The 22,639-nt window shown below is 45.5% G+C and overlaps 2 protein-coding genes across 3 annotated transcripts in view; both read right to left on the reverse strand.

Annotated features, from left to right (window-relative positions):
* Positions 1-651: 651 nt before the first annotated feature.
* Positions 652-8,660, reverse strand: LOC101355947 (translational activator of cytochrome c oxidase 1). The gene is made up of 5 exons (XM_004374229.2): positions 8,381-8,660; positions 5,354-5,460; positions 3,814-3,941; positions 3,113-3,290; positions 652-2,794 (listed from the first exon to the last, which is right to left on the reverse strand). The coding sequence occupies exons 1-5, from the start codon at positions 8,658-8,660 to the stop codon at positions 2,594-2,596; spliced, it is 894 nt and encodes a 297-aa protein (XP_004374286.1). The 3' UTR covers positions 652-2,593.
* A 5,141-nt stretch (positions 8,661-13,801) lies between these two features.
* DCAF7 (DDB1 and CUL4 associated factor 7) overlaps positions 13,802-22,639 on the reverse strand; it is a 34,071-nt gene continuing 25,233 nt past the window's right edge. Inside the window, exons 5-8 of one of the 2 annotated variants that reach the window (XM_023729375.1) lie at positions 22,363-22,572; positions 21,150-21,267; positions 18,507-18,744; positions 13,802-13,875 (exon numbers count right to left, since the gene is read on the reverse strand). In XM_023729375.1, the coding sequence (XP_023585143.1) occupies positions 18,572-18,744; positions 21,150-21,267; positions 22,363-22,572 (501 nt within the window). In that variant the 3' untranslated portion in view covers positions 13,802-13,875; positions 18,507-18,571. Of the gene's footprint in view, positions 13,876-14,505; positions 18,745-21,149; positions 21,268-22,362; positions 22,573-22,639 lie in introns of both variants that reach the window. The other variant, XM_023729374.1, reaches the window with a different exon arrangement.

The raw sequence follows: 22,639 nt of genomic DNA on the forward strand, positions 1-22,639 counted from the left end.
TTATATAAAATATATATATATATATATCGGAGCCCTGGTGGCACAGCGGTTAAGAACTTGGCTGCTAACCAAAAGGCTGGCAGTTCGAATCCACCAGCTGTTCCTTGGAAACCCTATGGGGCAGTTCTCTGTCCTATAGGATTGCTAGGAGTCAACATCGACTCAACGGCAATGAGTTTGTTTGGTCTGGATACATATAGTTTTGCACCTTTTTTCCACTTAACATTATATTGTAAACATTTTCTCTGGACTGAAACATTCTTTGAAAAATAATTTTTAGTGGCCGTGTAATACCCCATCATATGAACGTAACCATTCTTTTAAACCTAGGTAGCTAAGATTCTCCTTACCAGATCTAGAGGCAGCAGAACAGGCTCATGGAAGGTTTTATTTCCACCTTTCCCATAGTAATTGTAAGAAAGACTGCAGGCCACCACCAGGGGTCAGTGCAGAGCCATCTTCACAAGAGCCCCACTATGCAGTACTGCAAGCATGCCTTGATGTAAGAAAATTGGTTACATGAGGATGCACATTAACAAATCTTATCAGACTAAACCAGCTGCCCTCGAGTTGATTCTGACTCATGGTGACCCCATGTGTGTCAGAGCAGAACTGTGCTCCATAGGTTTTTCAAGGCTGTGACCTTTCGAAAGCAGATCAACAGGCCTTTCTTCCAAGGCACCTCTGGGTGGACTTAAACCTCCAAACCTCCAACCTTTCAGTTAGCGGCCGAGCTTGTTAACTACACCACAGAGAAGGACGACTCACACAAGCAACCAAGTTCCCTTCCAGAGCAAGCTCCCTTAGTACAGGTTAAATTATCTGATTTCGTCAAATTAATTTACATTCAACACTTTCAGAACAGCCATTTTATAAACCGAAGTTTATCAATATAAGATGCAGTATTAGACCAGTTCTCACCTGCTTGGTATGAGATCATTTGTGCAAAAAATACTTGGTCTGCCTATTTTATTGGCTTGTTGTGAAAATTACATAAAATAAAATATAAAAGTATCTTATAAATTATGAGGCAGCATAAATTGCTGCTTTAAGCAACTTTAAGTCAGCCTATGTTAATGATACGCTATTGCTGAAGACTATAGGTAATTTTTAATTCAGATACTTGGATGAGTCATTACCTACAAAAAACAAGAAATCTCAGGTAGTATTATGATCATGAATTATTTCACTGGTTTTACCCTAGTCCTCGATCCCCAGCTGTAGAAGTCCCTGTGGAATTAGTAATCTGTTTTTCCTGGAGCTAAAGTTATTATTTGCAACCAATTTCATTTTAGTTCTTTTCTATCCTCACTTACCTGAGACTCCTTCAGGAAGATTACCCTGAGCTCAGAAATGGCTCCAACAACTTATAAGTAGGTGAATAACAGGGATCAAAAAGCCACTGAGGCCTCCAGCCTGACGTGCCAGATGGGCTCCGGCAAAGCTGTTTAGCGTTTCTGGCCTCTCTTAATCCAGAAGTGGCTACTGGGAACAAAAGGCAACAAGGGCCCTATTTCCCTCCTGGCCAGGCTTCTGACTCAGCCTTTTGCCCTTCCCTTTGCTCTCATTTCCTCTCTAGTTCTCAGTGCCCATCATGTGGCATCAGGGATGAAAAGGAGCTAGGGTTAGGCATTATGGGGGCCAAGGATCATTCAAACCCAGCTTGGTGTAGTCCTCCCTGAGAACTGTCCAATCTGCTGACAGGCCCACGCTGGCCAATCTCAGAACACACAGGGGGCCCGGCAAATCAGGCCTGGCACTTGATTTCCTACTAGGTTGGAGCATAAAGCTCTCTGGTGAAGAAGGGCACAGTGGCCACACAAAGAAAACAGGGATGCTCACACTGCCCTGTGACAGCCTCAGCCAAGAGCAGTCCTGGGTCTTTCTTTCCTCTGAGGTCCTATGTCTTGGGGCAGGATCTAAGAATCTAAGACAAGGCACCAATTGAATAGCTTGTGCTCTACATAACTACAGTTCCTGGTATGTGTACACAGTAGATGTTTAAAAAATATTATTGCATGAATGAACGGCAGGCTGAGGCCATTACAGCAGCATCAAACCACAGAGTGCCTGAAGAGAGCTACATTTCTATGCCCAATCAAAAAAAAATAAACAACAGTCCCAGGACTGAAATAGCAGAATTAAGCCAATGAACTTGTAAGGAAGTCAAGAGGGTCTCAACAGCTGGACACAAACCCAGGAAAACCCAAGAGCCATACAACAGCAATGCAGCAACCAAGATCAATCACTTATCATTTAAGAAAGAGCAGTTTCTAGTACACAGGCCCTCAGGGCACCTACAATCCCATCCCCGCAAGGGTCAACCTCCTGCAATCAGAGCCTGACCAGCTGGCCCTACACGCATGAGGGCAGGGGGGCTCATCCAGAAGGGCTGAGTTACCAGCATATCTGACACTGAGGGCCCATGGAGGTGTGGAGAGTCCTTAGCCCTCAAGGCTGCAGATCCTGGCCTTATGCCTCCTAACCTCTTAGGCTCCTCTCCTGCTTCAGTCTCAGAGGATGCTGCGGAAGCCCTTGCTCCACAACGGGCTGCCGCTTGCCCAGGAAGGAGCCCGGAGCACATACAGCCAGGCTACTCAATGTTGTCGTAGACCTGGATCACGTCCTCATGGCTGCCAAGAGCCTGGATGAGATGCGCAGCCTGCTCCAGGTCGGGGTCAGCCAGCTGCACCTTGGTGTTGGCGATGAACTCTAGTGTACAGGACACAGAACACAAGCCCAGGGAGTCCAGCTTCTTCCTCACTTGATGCAGTGACGAGGCATCACAAATAAACTGGGGATAAAGGAAAATCAGGAGGTGAGGAGCCAGGAGGTAACATGACAAAGTCTGAATGGAACTACTGTAATGGATTACTGGGTTTAAGCTCTTAACTGGCAGGACATGGTTTTCAATTTTCTGAATTCTTCTCATCGTCCTCAGTAGAGTAGGCCTTACCCAATATTCGCTAAACAAACATCTGTGCAGTGTGCGAGCTCTTTGTCTCACCTGTACCCAGGGTGCAGGGAGAAAGAAACCAAGAGAAGCATACCTTCATGCGTCTAGTAAGACTCTCTTGGAGGCCCGCCCCAAACACAAAGGCTTTGTACTCACTTTAAAGATGTTCTTTTCCTCTTCGTCTTCAGTTTCCATAACATCCTCAGCTCCTGCTTCAATTGCCAGCTCTAAGGCGCGCTCTAGGTTCACAGCTTTCTTCCCTCTGTCCTCCATGCCAACCACGACCACTCCTTTTTTGTCAAAGGAGTGACGAGCTCCTTCTGCCATCATTCCTCTGATAGGAAAGGAAATGGCCTTTAGACACTCCTCCTCCACCAAGCACAGCATTCTAACCCTATCTCTGTCCCACCCAGCCTCTGGAGGATGCACAGATATGGAGCAGCTTTCTTCCTGGACGAGAAGATGAAGTTACTCCTGGGCAAGAGGCTAGTCCAAGAATATCCCCATCCTCTATTTTCTGCCCTGATTGGAGCTTAAAGGATGCAAAGACTTTGCTCGTGATTTCCTTGTGCCATTAAGACTCCAGTCCTGGTGGTATATTTTAAGAACTGGACATGATATTGCTACAGATGGGATAACGGGACAAAGATTTCCTTCTATGCCTGATGAACAAGTCTTCTGGATCCTGCCTAGCCCAGGACCCATTAAGAGAAATTAAATAATACCATTTGGATTCTGCTAAGGATTAAGTATGCTTAAAATGTAAAACACCATCAGGGAGCAACAGTACTTTCTTTGTATAGAATTGGAACGTAGAGGCTCCACTCCCCTTGCACCTCCCTTACACACACACCTACCCATTCTTGTTCAGGATACGTCTGATGTCCGAATGGCACTTGGAGCCACTGTTAGATAACACCTCAATGAGCAGAGAAGAGCCACCAGGGCCTCGACCCTCATACAGCAAATATGTGTCCTTGGTTTTCTGCAATAAACAACACAAGCACATCTTCCCATTTCCCGATTCCCTCTCACACGCCAGCCCAGAACTGAAGGTACCACAGAGTTGACTCCCTCAATAGGTTCTCTGGCTGGACTAATGCCTGCACTCTCAAGTCTTTGTTTTTGTCCCCACCCTCTGAGAGGAGGCCCTTGGGACCAACTTGAGGTCATTGCAATTACAACCCCCTACTTGGAAGTGAATCTGTTTCCCTGGTCTGAACAACCAATCAGGTTCCCAGCTTTGCTTTCTCCTCTACCCAGCCAAATCCCACATCTGGCCCCCAGTCACCCTCACCAAGACTTGCCTCCTACACCTCCTCCTGCAGGAAACCCACCTGTGAAGTCTCAGCTCTACCTCCATCTGTTCATCTATCTGCTTTGCTCCTACCCTTGGGCTGCTGAGTACTGCTGCGGGGGGAAAAAAACACACACACCTGGGTCTTATCATAAGTGCCACTAAAAATAGCATGGTCTAAAAATTCAAATTAACAATCAAAAACTCTAGTGACCAATCTCATTTGGACACTCCATGCCTTGTCCTCATCCTTTGTCCATGCATTTGGATCTTCACCACTCTCTCCAAGCACCCTGCCCTGCTGCCTTCCCAGGAACTCTCAATTGGTGATGTCTCCCTTCCTCTTTCACAAAGGAAATAAAAGGCCACCAGGCAGGGGACAGCCCTCTTTCTGTCTCCACCACCTTATCTACACATGGAGGTTAGCGCACAGGCCCTGGACTCTAGTTTCAAGTCTGTTATTTTCTGTGTGACCCGGGACAAATCACCTTACCTTTCTGTGCCTCAGTTTCCGCTTAAAATTGTTTTGCAGATTTAATACGATAACGCACGTACAATTCTCATCAAAGTGCTTGGCCCAGAGTAAGCACTCAGTAACCATTAACTGTTAAGATGATTACTTCGTCGGATTCTTCCTACTTGTCCCAGAAGAAAAGGTGTCCTTTCATCTGGGTTTGAGGATAATTCCTACACCTGGACTCTATATCCTTGTCCCTCCCACCATCACTATCATCTGCACCCGTTCCTTTACTACTAGCTTTTCTCCTTCGGGCATACACATCTAATAAAGAAAAACAAATTATTCCTCAATCCAGTACCAGAACTTTCCCCATACTGTGCCCTTTCTTCTACCCCATCTCCTCACAAATGGGCTGAGCAGTCCTAGGCTGATGGCCCTGGACACTGTCTATCCATCCTACTCCTGACTGTGCTCCTGCAAGCAATGGCCAAGGACAGAGAGCCCCCAGAGCTCTGAGTTGAGGATGTCAACCTCATTGCAACCCTTCTCTCTGATAATTTAAGGAGTGTTTGGCAGTCTTCCAGACATGGACCCTGTGGGGATTGCGATCAATAGCAAGAAAGTCAAACTAAGGACACACCTCCATTTTCAGCGCTGCTTCAATCGTGGACTTGGGCATGTGCTTGCTGCGACACACCTCTAAGACGTTGGCCAGGTTGCTGTTGAGCTCGGGGTTGGGACCTCCCTCTGAGACAGAGAGAAAAGAGTGAGTGAAAATATCTGATTACAGCTCAGAAGAAAAAAGGGGTTTCTAGTCCCTTTCTCCACCACTTATCTATCAGTTTGTCATACTGTGGTGGCTTGCGTGTTGCTGTGATGCTGGAAGCTATGCTAACAGTATTTCAAAAACCAGCAGGGTCACCCATGGTATACAGATTTCAGCGGAGCTTCCAGACTAAGACAGGCTAGGAAGAAGGACCTGGAGGTCTATTTCTAAAAAGATTGGCCAGTGAAAATCTTATGAATCGCAGCAGAACATTGACTGTTACAGTGCCAGGAGATGAGCCCCTCAGGTTGGGAGGCACTCAAATATGACTGGAGAAGAGCTGCCTCCTTAAAGTAGAGTCAACCTTAACGACGTGGATGGAGTAAAGTTTTCAGGACCTTCATTTGCGGATGTGGCATGACTTAAAATGAGAAGGAACAGCTGCAAACATCCATTAATAATTGGAACGGGAAATGTATGAAGAATGAATCTAGGAAAATTGGAAGCCGTCAAAAATGAAATGGAATGCATAAAGACTGATATCCTAGGCAATAGTGAGCTGAAATGGACTGGTATTGGCCATTTTGAATCAGACAATCATATGGTCTACTATGCCAGGAATGACAACTTGAAGAGGAATGGTGTTGCATTCATCGTCAAAAAGAACATTTCAAGAGCTGAAGTACAATGCTGTCAGTGATGGAATAATATCCATTCACCTACAAAGAAGACCAGTTAATACAACTATTATTCAAATTTACGCACCAACCACTAATGCCAAAGATGAAGAAACTGAAAATTCTTAACAGTTTCTGCAGTCTGAAATTGATCAAACATGCAATCAAGATGTATTGATAATTACTGGTAACTGGAATGCAAAAGCTGGAAACAAAGAAGAAGGATTAATAGTTGGAAAATATGGCCTTGGTGACAGAAACAACGCCAGAGATCGCATGATAGAATTTACAAGACCAACCACATATTCATTGCAAATACCTTTTTTCAACAACATAAATGGTGACTATACTGAAATGTGCAAAGACTTAAAGAGTTAGAAAACCAAAAGGAAAGAACACGCTTAGCATTTCTCAAGCTGAAAGAACTGAAGAAAAAATTCAAGGCTCAAGTTGCAATTCTGAAGGATTCTATGGGCAAAATATTGAATGACGCAGGAAGCATCAAAAGAAGATGGAAGGAATACACAGAGTCACTGTACCAAAAATAATTGGTCGATGTTCAACTATTTCAGGAGGTAGCATATGATGAAGAACCAACAGTACTGAAGGGAGAAGTCCAAGGTGCACTGAAGGCGTTGGCGAAAAACAAGGCCCCAGGAATTGATGGAGTACCAATTGAGATGTTTCAACAAACAGATGCAGCACTGGAGATGCTCACTCGTCTATGCCAAGAAATTTGGAAGACAGCTACCTGGCCAACAGACTGGAAGAGATCTGTATTTGTACCCTTTCCAAAGAAAGGTGATCCAACAGAATGTGGAAATTATCAAACAATTTCATTAATATCACACGCAAGTAAAATTTTACTGAAGATAATTCAAAAATGGTTGCAACAGTACACTGACAGGGAACTGCCAGAAAGTCAAGCCGGATGCAGAAGAGGACTTGGAACAAGGGATATCATTGTTGACGTCAGATGGATCTTGGCTGGAAGCAGAGAATACCAGAAAGATGATTACTTGTGTATTACTGACTATGCAAAGGCTTTGGACCATGTGGATCATAACAAATTATGGATGACATTGTGAAGAATGGGAATTCCAGAACACTTAATTGTGCTCATGCAGAACCTGTACACAGACCAAGAGGCAGTCGTTTGAACAGAAGAAGGGGATACTTCGTGATTTAAAATCAGGAAAGGTGTGCATCAGGGTTGTATCCTTTTACCATACTTATTCAATCTGTATGCTGAGCAAATAATCTGAGAAGCTGGACTATATGAAGAACATGGCATCAGGATTGGTGAAAGACTCATTAACAACCTACAATATGCAGATGACACAACCTTGCTTGCTGAAAGTGAAGAGGACCTGTAGCACTTACTTACAAAGATCAGACTACAGCCTTCAGTATGGATTACATCTCAACATAAAGAAAAAATCCTCACAACTGGACCAATAAGCAATATTATGATAAACAGAGAAAATATTGCCCTCAAGGAGATGGACTGACACAATGGCTCCAACAATCGGCTCAAACAGAGCAACAATTGTGAGGATGGCGCAGGACTGGGCAGTGCTTAGTTGTGTTGTGCACAGGGTTGCTGTGAGTTGGAACTGACCCAATGACACCTAACAACAGTAAGAGTCCCCTTCCCTAACCCCACCCCACCCCCAAGGAGCCCTGGTGGCACAATAGTTAATTAAGCACTTGGCTGCTAACCAAAAGGTCGGTAGTTCAAACCCACCAGCCACTCCGCAGGAGAAAGCTGTGGCAGTTTGCTCCCATAAAGATTATAGTTTAGGAAACCCTATGGGGCAGTTCTAGTCTGTCCTATAGAGTCGCTATGAGTTGGAATCGACTCGATAGCAATGGATTTGGTTTGGCTTTTTGGTTTTACCTAACCCCTCAGTCAAAAGAGTGGCAGGTCACCACACCACTTAGTGAGAAGGAGCCCTGGTGGTGCAGTGGTTAAGAGTTACGGGCTGCTAACCAAAAGGTCGGCAGTTCAAATCCACCAGCCGCTCCTTGGAAACCATATGGGGCGGTTCAACTCTGTTCTATAGGGCTGCTATGAGTCGGAATTCACTCGATGGCAGTAGGTTTGGTTTTGGTTTAACAGGGTGAGGCCTGGCCCAGCTCTGGGAGGCAAGCAAGGCCTGGGGCACGAAGCGGGTACCTGCGGCCAGTACCCACCTGAAGTGGATGACCATCAGGCTCTCACCTTTAACCGCCAGGCGGATGCTCAGCGAGAGCTTCGAGAAGATGCGACTCCTTTCGGCGTCCTTGGGACCCTTGATATGCCGGACTTTGGACCACTTGTTGTGCCCGGCGAGAACCGCCGCAGTGAGGTGCAGCGTCCTGCCCAGAGCGGGGCAGCCTCCCGGCGGCTCGGGTTGAGAGGACGGGGGAAGCCGCGGAAAAGGCGACCGGGTCCCGGGGCCTCGCGCCCGCAAGCAGCAGGCAGCAGCCCTGCCCAGGCTGGCGGCAGCCCAGACTGCCATCCGGTGCGACCCTGGGCTGCAACTTAGAAATAACAGTGGCCAAGGTCAGCCCGTCCTGTCCGCAGGCCCAGAGTCCACGGCCGCCTCGGCCGGTCACCGGAGACCCAAAGGCTCAGGTTTGTCCGGGACAGCTGGACGATTGACCCTTCGCCGTCCCGCGGCAGCCTGGGAAGGGGGCCCTGGCTGGTGAAGCACACTTCCTTTATGGGTCCGTTGCGAAAACACGTCCCCATGGCTGGCAAAATCTGTTCCGCCACCACACAGTACGCCTTCCTCCCTATCGCCTGAGCCGGGCCCAGGCGGAGAAGGGACGACGCCGTTTTCGATCCCTCCCAGTTGCCTGGGGGAGGCCCGGACGTTATTTCCCACAATGATCTAGTATGAGTTTATACTAAAACTCGTATCTGAGTTATGAAACTGATACGGCTTCCAGATTGCTTCCCAACTTTGAGCAGGTCCAGAATGATAAATGTTTTGTTGTTGCTGCAGTGGAATATGTAGTTCAATCTCCTCATTTTACAGGTAAACAAAAGAAACCACCGCCCGGAGATGTGATTTGTCCCCCATTAGCCTAATCATTTAATCTCTCTGAACTTTTTCTTCCCTATCTAGAAAGAAGGATGCTACTACTTGTTTTACCAACACAGAAAGATTGAAAATACAAAATAAGTCCTTGGCATTTTAAAATAATAAAGTCTTGTGTAAATGGCAGCATAGTGATTAAGTCCCCAAATGCAAAAGATGGCTTGGGCCAGAGTTGAGTGAGACACACCATTCAGGAGAGGGAGGAAGATCAGAAGAGCATTCTGTACCCAACTAAATTTCCCTGTGTTCTCCCCAAAGAGAAAAACAAGGTCATCAGGAGGAGAAGGTGGAGAAGAAATAAAGTGGCAGCTGCTGAAAAACTTCCCAGTGGCTCTCCATGCTGATAAGATTAAATCCAAACTACTTGGTGTGTTAGGTAGGGAAGCAGGACAGTGTGAAGCCTAAACTCATGGCCTCTGGAGTTAGACTGGGTGGGTTCAAACCCAGGTTGACCCACTTACAAGTGTAACCTCGGGCAAGTTCCTTCACTTCCCTATGGTTCAGTTTCCTTACCTGTAGAATGGCCTTGCAAGGATTAAATGGGACAATGGATGCAAAATACAAGTGCTTATATAAGCACTTCTGTAATCTCGATCTACTCCTTTTCCAGTCTCATGTCCTAACACTACACTCCATTTGGAAGGAATTACACACTATACTCTGACTACATGTTCTTTATCACCTCTTTGCCTTTGTATAAGCTGTTCTCCCTGGTGAAATCTTTATTATGCTTAAAGACCCAATTCAGCTGTCACCTCCTTGGTGAAGCATTCTGAGTCCTGTCAATGTTTGGTTGTAACTAGTAGTTAGGTCACTTTCGAATTATTTATTTTTTCCCTTCTTTTATCCAAGCTACTTAGTGATGGGTCCAGCACTCCCCTCCTGTAATTCGCAGATTAAAAACACCAGATTGCCACTAGTACTTCTCCCAATTCCTGTATTGATCTCAAACATGTATCTTTGCCAGTCTGTTTTCCACCCTATATCACCTGGCTAACTTGTTTTTCCTTCAAGATTCAGTTCAGGCATCATTTCCCATCAGAGGAAAACATCTCCCAAGTTCTCCGATTGGGCTCATATGCTCTATTCTGTGCTCACATAACCCTTCATGTATGTCTGTACCCTAGCACTTACCTTTTTATATCAAAATGTTTGTCCCTGTCATGATACTAAATTGTTGTGCTATTATGAATAATGCTATGAACATTCATGTACAAATTTTTGTATGCACATATGTTTCCATTTCTCTTGGGTATGTTCCTAAGAGTGAAATTGCTGGGTCATATGGTAACTCTGGAGTCCTGGTGGCGCAGTGGTTAAGAGGTCGGCTGCTAACCAAAAGGTTGACAGTTTGAACCCACCAGCTGTTCCTTGGAAACCCTATGGGGCAGTTCTACTCTGTCCTATAGGGTCGCTATGAGTCGGAATCGACTCGACGGCAGTGGGTTTGGGTTTTGTTTTTATGGTAACTCTATGTTTAAACTTTTGAGGAACTGATAGTTTTCCAAAGTGGCTGCATCATTTTATATTTCCACCGGCGGTGTGTGAAGAGTCCAATTTCTCCACATCCTCACCAACACTTATCTCTTTTTTATTATAGCTATCGCCACCCTAATACGTGTGAAGTGGTATCTCATTGTGGTTTTGGTTTGTATTTCCCTAATGACTAATTATCTTGAGCAACTTTTCATGTGCTTACTAGTCATCCATATATACTACTTCTTATAATTTAAAAATATAGTTTAAAATGAATGCTACTTTGAAGAGCAAAAAGCAAATTAATGGAATTTATTATCACAAATAGAAGTAGAGGCCAAGACAAGGTTTGAGACTGTCCTACCCCAATCAGCCTCAACGCAGCCGTGGCAAATCTATAGTCCAACAAAGACAGGCTTATTGACTCACTGCGACAAGGACTGTACATCAGAGGGCAGTGAGTGTCTCACCCAAAGGGACAGGTAGATACTATAGGATTTGGGAGGATGGAGGTTAGGGGAAATGTAAATGAAATAAGAGTTTTGATAGCCTCAAAGGAATACAGAGCTGTATGAAAAAGGAGTCAATATATTTGCTCTGAACTGTGAAGTGGACCTAGGGTTTGGTTCCCTGGAAACTACAAACTTAAATGTGGAATGTTGTCAGAAACCCTTTATTGGAAGCTCTTTACCTAGGTTGGAAATCAAGACTGCTTCTCTTTGTCTCTGTGACTGAGATCCTCCAAGCAAGAGTGAAATGCTTCACTTGAAAGATTAGATGGGAACCTTAGGGGGCAGTGAGTTGTTATTAACAGGGGAGGAACAACTTGGAAAAGGAGGGTGAGAATGATTGCACAACTCAAATAATGTAATTAATGTCACTGAACTGTACATGTAGAAGCTGTTGGTGTATGTTTTTGCTGTCCATAGTCTCAACAACAAAATAAATAAGAGTGTAATGCTTCCTTCTCACTGATGTAATTTCAAACAGCAAACCTTCTAAAGTCTATGAGTTTAGAGAACGAAGTTTCTTAGTGAGTGAAAAAAGGAAAAAGTCATCACTCAGAGAAGGGAGTAGTTATGACACTTTACAGCTCAGTATATGCTTGGGAGAAATAGTGGCCTATTAACTTTGCAGCTGGTTTTATCTGTGTCTGTTTATCTGTGATGAATGGCAGAGCAGCTTTTTACCTTCTCAGTCTGAGCTAGTATTTACTTTCCCCAAGATAAATTTACAGGTGCTTGAGCAATTTCTAGAGGCCTGTGTCTAGATCATCAAAATCACTTAAAAACTAACAAGGGAGCCCTGGGAGCTAAAGACTGAAGGTATCATTTTATTAGGCTTAAACATGTGTTGTCCAATACTAACTAACAGCCCTCAATGAATGAGATGACACTCATTATTCCAGATACTTTAATTTGTGGTGTGGTGAAAACATTGCTATTTTTGCATTTTATTTCCTTTTCCCGTGCACACAGGAAGGCCACGATTCTTGACCTTCCTTGCAGTTAGGTTGGAACCACGTGACTACGTTTGGCAGCTATGAGCAGAAGTAAGCCGCTTCCAGGCCTACCCTCAAAAACCTCTCTCCCTCCTCCAAAGCAACTTTGGAGGCCACGTGTTCTGGATGGCATAGCTACAAGATGGAGGAGGGCTGACCAACCTCCAAAGGGCTTTGTGTAGGCAAAAAATAAACTTTCATCATGTTGAGTCTTCTCAGATTTGGGGGCTTATTTGTTACTGCAGCATAACCTCACCTTCTGGATAAAGGTGGTCAGTACCAATCTCCCAGCTTTCCCTTTAAATACCAGAGAGCAAGAGTAATGTATTTCCCGTGGAATACAAGTTGTCAGACCATATAGCACTGTCCCAACAAAGGCATCAGGTGCTCATTTTGCCACATGAAGTTTAAACTCTCAAAAAGTACCTACTTCTCTTCACAGCCCCTCTGCCACCACCAGCTTCATGGTCCCTGACACAATGGCAGGCACTTACTAAATACTGGCTAACTGAACCAATCACAATTTGACTTCCTTCTCTTCTCTTAAAATAGCTCAACATGAGCAAAGCATAAGAACAAACATAAATGGGGGCAGTATTTCATCTAGGACCCACAGCATTTGAATAGCAACAGGGATAGGGACTCCTTCCCCCATTCTATCATTTGGGGCATAGGTTTAGGAAACTGGCTTGGACTTGGAAACTTCTAGTAAGACATCAGAGCCTGGCGTCCAAACCCAGAGATCTGGGAGTTATCATTTCTTTGTCATCCTTCACAGCCAAGAGACTACCAAATCCTGATTATTCTCTTAAATCTCTTCCATTTTGCCCTGTCTTCTCCATCCCTGTTGCTCTTGCCTTGGTTTAGGCTTTTCTCTCTCTCACCCTATCAAAATAGGGAAACTGATTCTCTGTCTTGACCCCTTTCGGAGGCGCTTTCTTCACTGCCTATCCTTCAATTCTGATCATGATTCCCCTCTATGTAAATTCTCCAGCCTCGGACCCTCCCTGATCTGGCTCCTGTTTACTTCCCTAGCCATATTTCCCACCATTCCCCCCACAAAACCCTACACCAAATTGTTGTCATTCTCGGAGCATGACCATGTTGTTCCTGCCACCATAGATAGGTCTGTACATGGATGTTCTCTCTGCCTTAAATGCCACTCCCTATTCCAGAGAACTCCTACTCAGCCTTCAAAACCCACTTGAAGCATCCTTCATCTTATGAAGCCTTCCCTGACCCTCTTGGGTGCCACCCAGGTAGAGGTGATGACCCCCGCTTCAGGTCCTCTAGCATGCCTGAACACATCCCTACTGTTGCACGCACTGCAAGCACTTGCTTACGTGGATGTCTCCTCTGCTAGACTGCAAGTAACCATGGCCCCTGGGACAGAGCAGGTGCTCTGGGTTTTGTTAACTGAATGACAAGCGAATGCTCAAACAGGAGTCAGGCTGTCAGATGTGAAGGGCAAGGGGAGCATCTAATCAACCAAGTCAGTGACAAACGAGGAGTTTTTGTCTCTGGAATGTGACCACAGTTGCAGAATGGGAAGAACTGAATTCATCACAAGCAGAAATTGAGCCAATTTATACATGTTCAAGTTTTATTACAAAGTATGATGGGCAGAAAATACGGTACTTCTTATACAGGAGGCTGAAACAGAATGAAAGGGTGACAATTAGGTTTAATGTACTTAGGAAGCAAGAAATCAAGTCACAGACCTAACAACACTCCACTTGCAGGTGTCTCTGAAGTGATCTTCAATGGAGACTCCCCATTGTGGTTTCACAGCACAGTGTTCAAATTTTATTACAAGCCCTGTCTGTGTACAATCCGTCCTGTGAAAATAATATTTAAAAAAGAAAAATGGTTACAGTACACTTCTGCAAGGGGCAGCTTCCAGTCCACCTGACCATGGGATGCCATAAAACCTACAGTAGAGCATGAAAGTTTAAATACATAACAAGAAAGTCAGTTCAGACACACTAGGCTAAAAGGGACAGAAATTGATTGGCTGGAGCTTAACATTTCGGAGAACAAGAAATGTCCATTTTCTACACAGGGGTTTATACAATCATGCTACAAATTCACACTAGGGGGGAGGGGGGTGGGAAGTCATTGACAGAGCGGGTCATAAAATACAAAGGACCCAAAGCAAATGATTTATACTTGAAAGCAATTCAGAGCTTCAGCTCAGCGAGTTTCATATCACACTGTACACCATGAGCAACCCAAGGTGAGAGCATTTCTTTTAAATAGTAGATATCACAAGTTCATATTCACCGGGTTGTTCCAAGGAGGGTGCATTTTCCAGCTGTTACACAGACTGCCAACATCTTTCTTCTTGAGTTCTTGTTTCTGGTTTGAGACACCAGTCCAAGCCTCTTTGGAAAGGCACCTGCATGTTACCATATTTTAAAAACAGCATCCAGAAAGTAGCCTGAGAGGACCTGGCCCATCCCATGTGGCCACACATTTGACTTTTACCATTAGCAGCAAAGAAAACTGTGGAAGAAGAGGGTGCAGGTGGGAGAGGTGGGCAAGGCTCCGTGACATAAGACACTCTCAGTAGCTGGCCCAGCCAGTAGAGAAGATGGCTCTTTGAGAGCCTGGCCAGGGTTCACAGTGACTTTGCTCAGCTCAGCTTTTCTCTCAGGGAAAACTCAATTTAAGTGCCAAGCATGGCCCTCCTTCCTCAACCTGGAGTGCAGAGACAGAGGGAAGAGTCTGCTTCAAGACCTCTACTTCAGTGGCCTCCCTACCCCAAGTTTCCATATTCTCAGGCAGAGGAAGGTGGAGGGGTGGCACTGGGCTGGCTCTCCCATGTCTGGTGAACCCTGCAGCTCCTACATGTCTTTACAACCTAGGGATTCAAGGCCCAGGTTACAGTGGGGAGAAAGTTCTACATTAGAAAGGGAGTGGAAAGCTAAGCAGAAAAGAAGAGAAGAGAAAAAAGAGGAGAAAAGCTAGCATGGCCATATACAACCTCTGCTTCTTCTGCTCAGTATAAACCTACAACCAAGAAGACCCACCGTCTGGGACGGTCACAGGACTCCAAGAGCCTGCAGATTTTTTTTTTAAACCAAACATCACCTACAGCTACAATGCTGCAGGGAGGGGATCCCTCTGCCCCCAGCTGTTGTCCTGTCCCTACAGTTACCCAGCATCATGGATGCCCAGTTAATGGCCCAGGAAGGCTGGTCCAGGCTGAAGGCAGTCTCACTCCACAGCCTGGCAATGGAGAGTCTGAATGCTTCCACGCCTCATACCTTTACTGCCCTCTAACAGTCCTTCTTTGCGCTAAAGAAACACCATTGATTTTCTCCCACATCTTAAACTCTCCTCCTAAAAATTAAGCCATAACTACCACCAAAATCTTGTAGGATTCTCATTTTTTTCTGGTTCTTCCCAAATCTTAGCCAGCTTTCCAAAAGCCAACCCTGGTTCTGATGAGAAATTCTCACCTAGGTATCACACATCTTCCCTCTTCAAGTCCTAACTTGAGGGCAATTCCTCCCTGGAAGGAGAGGGTTTAAACTCTCCCAAGTGTAGGGACTCGAGCCCTTGAATGACTCGTTCCCATTCACCAGCTCTCTGATGGTGGAGACCCAAGGCCTAATTTACTTAGTACCTCCACTTCTCCTCAGAGCAGACCAAGAAAAGAGAAAGGTAGTTCTGGACCAAGAGCAAGTCAAAGGGCCACCACTAGCTGAGCCAGAGCCCAGAGGTGCCACCACAGGCCTTCCTCATAAAGTTCTAACAGCTGCTCTCCTCCCACTAGAGGATCCAGAGCTTCTCACTCACTCTCTGGCTGTCGATTTAACAAATAAAAGACCTGCTTTGAAAACTGCAATAGATCTGTGCTTCCTGGAGCACAGCTGACTAAGAGGCTTCCTAAATCCTGAAAACGCAGAAATCCAATCCTCATCCGTGAGCCACCTGGCCTGTGTAGTACAGGGAGGGTAAGAGGGAGGGACTTCCAAATACCAGCAAATGGGACTATCTGTGGGTGTCTAGGGAGTCTCACCTGGGCCCCAGGTGGGATGGCAAAAGGAGGAGCATAGCTGCAAGGATGATAGCGCTGGGAGGCCACAGGGCAAGGAAAAAAAAAACAACCATCAAAACTTGTTGGTTTCCAGAGTAAATAGCTACCTTATCCAAATACATTCTAGTTACTATTATTGACTACGTCTTTCCCCACAGGCTGTTTTGCATTCCAGTTGACAAACCTTCTCACCATTCAGACCAGATTTAAGTGCAGATCAGGAAAGGAACCTTAACTAAGAATTCGGCAGAGTCAAGCATTGCCCTGGCAGGACCAGACCCTTCTACCACTCCGCCCACCATGTGAGACTTTTTTCCACAGGAAGGAACTGATAGCCTCCTAGAGCAAGCAACCAATCAAATGAGACTTGCTACCCTTTAGAATGGACCCTGTAACCACGATCAAAAACAACTAAAAGCAGAGGGGGGTGTTGACAAAGAACTGCTCACTTTACATCTCCAAATGACCCCTCGTAAATCCAGCGGAAAATGTGGGAGAGACGACCCTGAGCAGGACGGTCACCGGAAGAGTCCCAACATCAGAAGAAGAAAGTGAGAAGGCAGGAGAAACACCCTGACTGAGAAAAAAGAACCTATTTCTTTGGAACAAGCTCCTGTGTAGTAAAGCAAAGAGCTATGACTTTTGGGACACAAATACATCTGCTTCTGAAAAGGAAGAGCCAACCAAGGGTTTAAGGGCCCAGAAGAATGAAGTTAACTGTTTTGTTTCCCGAGAGCTGCTGTGAGCCTAAGTGGGCAAAACCACTGGCCTTAGCGCCTGCTACTCTCATCTCGGATAGGCAAATGAGAGGGTCTAAGACACCTCCGAGTATTCGGAAGAGCCAAGAAAACTCCTAGCCTCTCCCCGCACCCCAGTGTGCTTCCCAGACTGCCCCAAGGACAGACCTAACAGGAGAATCACACACAAGCATCCTCCAAGCAACTCATTCGCATAACGGAAACAGACACCTGCAGCCTAGAAGGCCAATACTGCTCAGAACCCAAATGATGGGGGGAAGGAATGCTGACAGTGTGGGTAGAGCTCTTACCTGGCTGACCCTGGGGTCCAAGACTTTTCTAACCATCTATTTACTTGGCGGTCTCGGATCATCACAGTTGATGAGTCCATTCCTTACAAGAGCTGAATCTCCCACACTCTAATGGGAACCTTGTTCAAAGTACAGACAGTATACCTCTCAAGCAGGACTCTCACCTCAGAGCACTCCGTTCAAACAGTGGCCAATATTCCATAAGTCAAGTCACAGGAAACAAAACAAAGAGAAATACCTAACTTCAGCTTACAGATCATTCTTGCCAATCATTCAAGACAGAAAGTGGAATGGCCTGGGTTTTATAGTTTGAGGGAAAAACAGACTCTGAAACTATGTACTGAAAATATGCTCCAAGCTCAGCTTTCCTGAAGCTGTTCCCCTCTAAAGATGCACTCTAAGTAGCCAGTCTACCTCAGCTCTACCACGTTCCCAAGGGGTTGGACAGAGGTACTTCAAAAGAAAGTGTCCTGCATTTGTTTGGGAGCCCAGAATGCCCTTGAGAAGAGCCAGGATGAGAAAAAGGTGTGATGAGTTGGCCGACTTCAGAGCACCAAGGCAGTTTGGGACTCCTGGTCAGGTACAAACCACTGAAGCAGTGATTTAAGAAGGCAAACTGCTCATGAGGTCAGGGCCCAGTGCCAGCTCCAGGCACTGAGGAAAGAGAGGAGGGTGCCACCAGGGAGAAATATGAAACAAAGGAAGAAACCAGGGAGAGTAAAATTCTTTTCATAAAAAAATTAGCCTGGTAGATAAAAAATATACAAAGTTGAAATTTGTTAAAGACACTGATAGACAGAGGAAAGACAACTTCGTAACTGGTATTTGTTCCCACTTTAAGTGCTGACATGGACATGGACGAGGACAAGGACAGGCCATGGATTGTTGCCTCGGGCAGCAGACAGACAGACATCTAGGGCAGATAAAGACAAACGTGGCCAGTGCCTGTGATGCTCGTGAATACAACAGCTGACAAACATACAGAGATTTTTAACTGAGTGACCAAAGGAGAAGAGGAAAGGAGAGAAATCTTAAAACTCAGCCCTGGGGCTGAGGAGGCGCCACAGAGCGCTGAGTCCAGCCCAGAGAGCAATGGGGTGACTGGCCAAGAACTCCTAGAGCAGCTTCTGGTAACAGTGGGTGCAAAGCAACGAAAGACATACTGGCCACTGGAAACATGTTTCTTCTTACTTTGGGGGTGGAGCAGAGGCGGGAAACACACGAGGCCCTGCCTCGTGGGCCTGGCAGCACCAGCACTACACTCTGAGAATCTCCAGGCAGTTGTTGTAGCAGATGGCAATCCAGTCGGGCTGCGTCGATGCCCACTGCACGTTGTTGATCTCTCCTTCAGCTGTGTAGGCCAAGATAGGGTCCTCGATGGCCCGAGGCATTTGCTGGATGTCCCAGATGAGAGCCTGATGGTCATCCGCTAGGGACAAAGAAGACCAGCAAGCAAGGTCACAACTCAGGCAATGAAGATAATGATCTCTGTATTTGGGGACTGAGTCAGTTCACAAAGCATTTGCTCACCAAAACCCCTATGAGGGAGGTTTTTTTTAAAAGTCCCTGTTTATAGATGAGGAAACTGAGGTTCACAAATTCTAAGGCACTTGTCCAAAACCACACAGCCATGCAGCTAGTGAAGGACAAAGCCAGGACTCGTGTTCCAGGGCCCCATTCACTGCACAAGGACTATGACGTTGCAATGGAATGTAGGTGGGCAACTCGCCTCTGGGTCAGGCATCAGCAAAGGCCAATGGGATAAAAACAATCCTCAAAAAGATGTCATTGCAGCCACTTAAGATCGAGTAGTTAAAGATCTCTCTCTCTGATGAGTCAATTTAATGTGTGGTTTGTTTTCTTTTTCCTGTTTTACAGACATTTATCCTTCAATGCAGTGTTATACAGATAACTGAGATAAATGAAGCGCTGTGTGGAAATGTGCTATTAAAAAAGAAATTTTTTTTTTCCCCAAGAAAAGGGCTATGGAAAACACCACAAGGAAGCTAATCATCTTAAAAATGTATATAAGCAAAAACATAAATAAAAAAAAAATATGCACATATATATATATGCCCACTGCTGCTGAGTCGATTCTGACTCATAGCAACCCTATAGGACAGAGCAGAACTGCCCCATAGGGTTTCTAAGGAGCAGCTGGTGGATTTGAATTGCTGACATTTTGTTTAGCAGCTGAGCTCTTAACCACTGTACCACCAGGGTATATATACACACACATACACACACCAAAATGAGAACTATGGTAGTATTAGGAGGGCAAGGCTACGGTTTATTGTTTCTTTCCCTCTAGTTACTAAATTATCTGTAACGTAGCCATGTTATATTTATAATCAAACAAATAAATCTTAATTTAAAAGAAAAAAATAAAAAAAGCAATGGACCTCAGAGCCACAGTGTCCCCCAATACATCAGCCCATCCTGCTGTGAAAGCCCGACTCTGATAACACTAGATCCTAAAAGGTCAGGCTAATTGTGGGCAACACTGGCCTCCTGCCAAGGCCGCACCACCTGGGCAAGGTGTGATACCCTCCTTCTGGGACAATCTGTGTCAAAAAAGATCCAAGGAAATGTTTTAAACACTCAGCACCTGGAATGCACTAAGTTCCTTTTCCTCAACACTCAACCAAGTACAAGCCTCGCAACACCTCCTTCAATGGAAGTGATTCAACACAGGTGCAGCACACACACCAGCAGTGAGCCAGGCAGAGAGAGCTGGCCAGAAGCAGGAGACAGGGCTTCCCCAGGGCCTAGGGCTGCTCTCCACGAACAATGCTGATGCCTTTCTTTTTTCCCTCTCACCCCTCACTATCCATACCCCTAGAAAACAGGGGCCAGTAACAAAGAAGTCAGACCACAGCCTGAGGTACATAAGGTGGCAGTGGGTCCCCAACTGCTCCTCCATGAAACATTCAGGCATGAGCAGAGGGACCAAATCACGAAAGCTTCATGCCTTTCAAATTAACCCTCAAATGGAGAAAACTGCCAAACTCCATTGCTTCTTTGGCTCCATAATGAACAAGGAGATGAGGATGCTCCCGATTCACGTGGAGAGGGGAAAGTGTGTTGGAGGGAAATCTGATGCACTGAAAAAGGAGAACACCACAGCGACACAGTAGAAGCCCATCTGTGCATGAGAGGGAGATATATTTACTTCCGGGTGTATGTGCGGACACATGTATACACAAGAAAAGGGACTGGAAGGAGACACATCTGTTGTTAGAGACAGGAGTGAGGTGGAAGTGGGACAGGAAGGACAAAGGACAACTTTCACCTTCCTATTTTATATACCTTTGTATTATTTTAATTTTTAATAAGACATTATTTCTGGAATAAAAACACAGTGATGACTGGGGTATTTTTAAGGGGCACTCTCTTTGGTTTGGCAAATGTTGAAATGGGAACTACAGGTCACACGCTACTGGCTAGACAGGGCTATGCAGGACTCTTCAAGACAACCAGCACCCAATGCAGGTTTGCTACAGTGAAGCCTGAAAGGGCCCAGGAAGCTGTCAACCCCAGCAGTCCCAAAGACCCCTTTACATCCAAGAGGAGGCCCTGCACCTAGATTTCAGGGGACTGTGTGAGGCACGATGTAAACAGTACATCAGGATGCTCTGATATTCACTGAGGATTCAAGGTTTTCTAGAAATCTGAACTGCTTCAATTTCACAAGCGTGGGGAGGCTCCCAACTGAGTTACTTGGTATAAAGCTCTCAAACTGTCCTTGGAAAATAGTAAGGATTACAGTTCTAAGGAGATAAGAGTGATCAATCTCTTTATCTCTCCCATCTACACATACCCCCACATGGTTACCTGCAGTACAGATGTGGCAGGATGAATGTGGGGCCCAAGCAATGCCATTGACACATGCTCGATGGTTGTTTAACCTGGCGACAGGCGTGCAGGGAACTCGGACATCCAGAATCACCACCTGCAGAAATAACAAGTAAAAGGCCCAGGAAACTTCAGTATGTAACAGAAAAACAAAAACAAGAAACAGCACACTAAACAAGAAAAATATCTTTTAAAGGATACTTTTTCACTGGTGGATTTTAAGAATATTAGAGACTTGGGATCTTGGTCCCAAAAGTAGCTACAGGGTTGTGAAAAAAGAAAACAAAAAGGACCCAGGCAGTTGATTGTATGTGAAGCAACACAGGGTCTTTAGACTGAGATGCAAGGAAGGGAGAAGCAGGAGCAGGTAATAGGAGTATGGCTAATCCATTGTGTGTTATTACCCAAGTCCTGCTAAGTACACATGTGGTAACAGGAGTATGGATAATCCACTGTGTGTTACTATCCAAGTCCTGTTAGGTACACATGTGTGTACAATGAGTTTAGATAATCCATTGTGTGTTATTATTCAAGCCCTGTTAGGTACACGTAATAAGAATTCTCCGCGTGCTTAGCTGGGTGATGATGGCAGCATAGGTAGTGGTGACGGTGGTAGTACGCCGTACCCCAAAAGCAGAAAACGGTGTGTAAGAAGTCTGAAGTGCTGGCTTCACCAAAACAAAGTTAATCACTGCATCATCTCCATCTCCACCCACAATTCACCACTTTTACCAAGTGATGGCTGCAGAGAGAGTTGCCATCTCTGTTTGCTAAAGCTGGAAGATTCTGTCCAGAACTACAGAAGGGGAAACTGCCTGTTCTCTACTCAGAACCATAGCAAATATGATTTGGGTCACTCTTTAGATATTGCTTTTCTTGGCTCCAAGTCTAACTCTCCAAGTATTAAAAGTTCTTAACACACAGTCCTTGTTCTAGATCAGGCTTTCTCAACCTTGGCACTAATGACATTTTTGACTGGATCATTCTTTGTTGAGGGGGGCTGAACTGGGCACTGCAGGATGGTTAGCAGCATCCCTGGCCTCTACCCACTAGATGCCAATAGTCTCCCGACATTGTGACAACCAAAAATGTCTCCACACACTGCCAAATGTACCCCACAGAACAAAACTGTCCTCAGTTGAGAACCACTGTTCTAAGCAGGGCTTGTGTTAGCCTGAAGGGGAAGGCTCACCTCCATTCCATCCATGGCCATGGTGGCCAGGTAGTTAGGGTCCTGTTTATTCCAGCAGAGACGCAGCAGTGGGTGATGCTGTGGGTCTTCATAAATGATTGTGCTGTGTTCCAGATGGCGTAGGTCAAACATCCGCACCGAGCCATCAGCGCCCACGGAGGCAAACATGTCCCTGCCACCCCCGGCCCGGCTAAATGCAATATCATAGACCTGTTAGTGAATAAGAAGCTCCTGTCAGATTCAGATTCAGATTCATCACTTCCTTTCCCTTAGCAGG

Source organism: Trichechus manatus, unplaced genomic scaffold, assembly GCF_000243295.1.
Source record: "Trichechus manatus latirostris isolate Lorelei unplaced genomic scaffold, TriManLat1.0 scaffold00028, whole genome shotgun sequence".
Taxonomy (NCBI): Eukaryota; Metazoa; Chordata; class Mammalia; order Sirenia; family Trichechidae; genus Trichechus; species Trichechus manatus.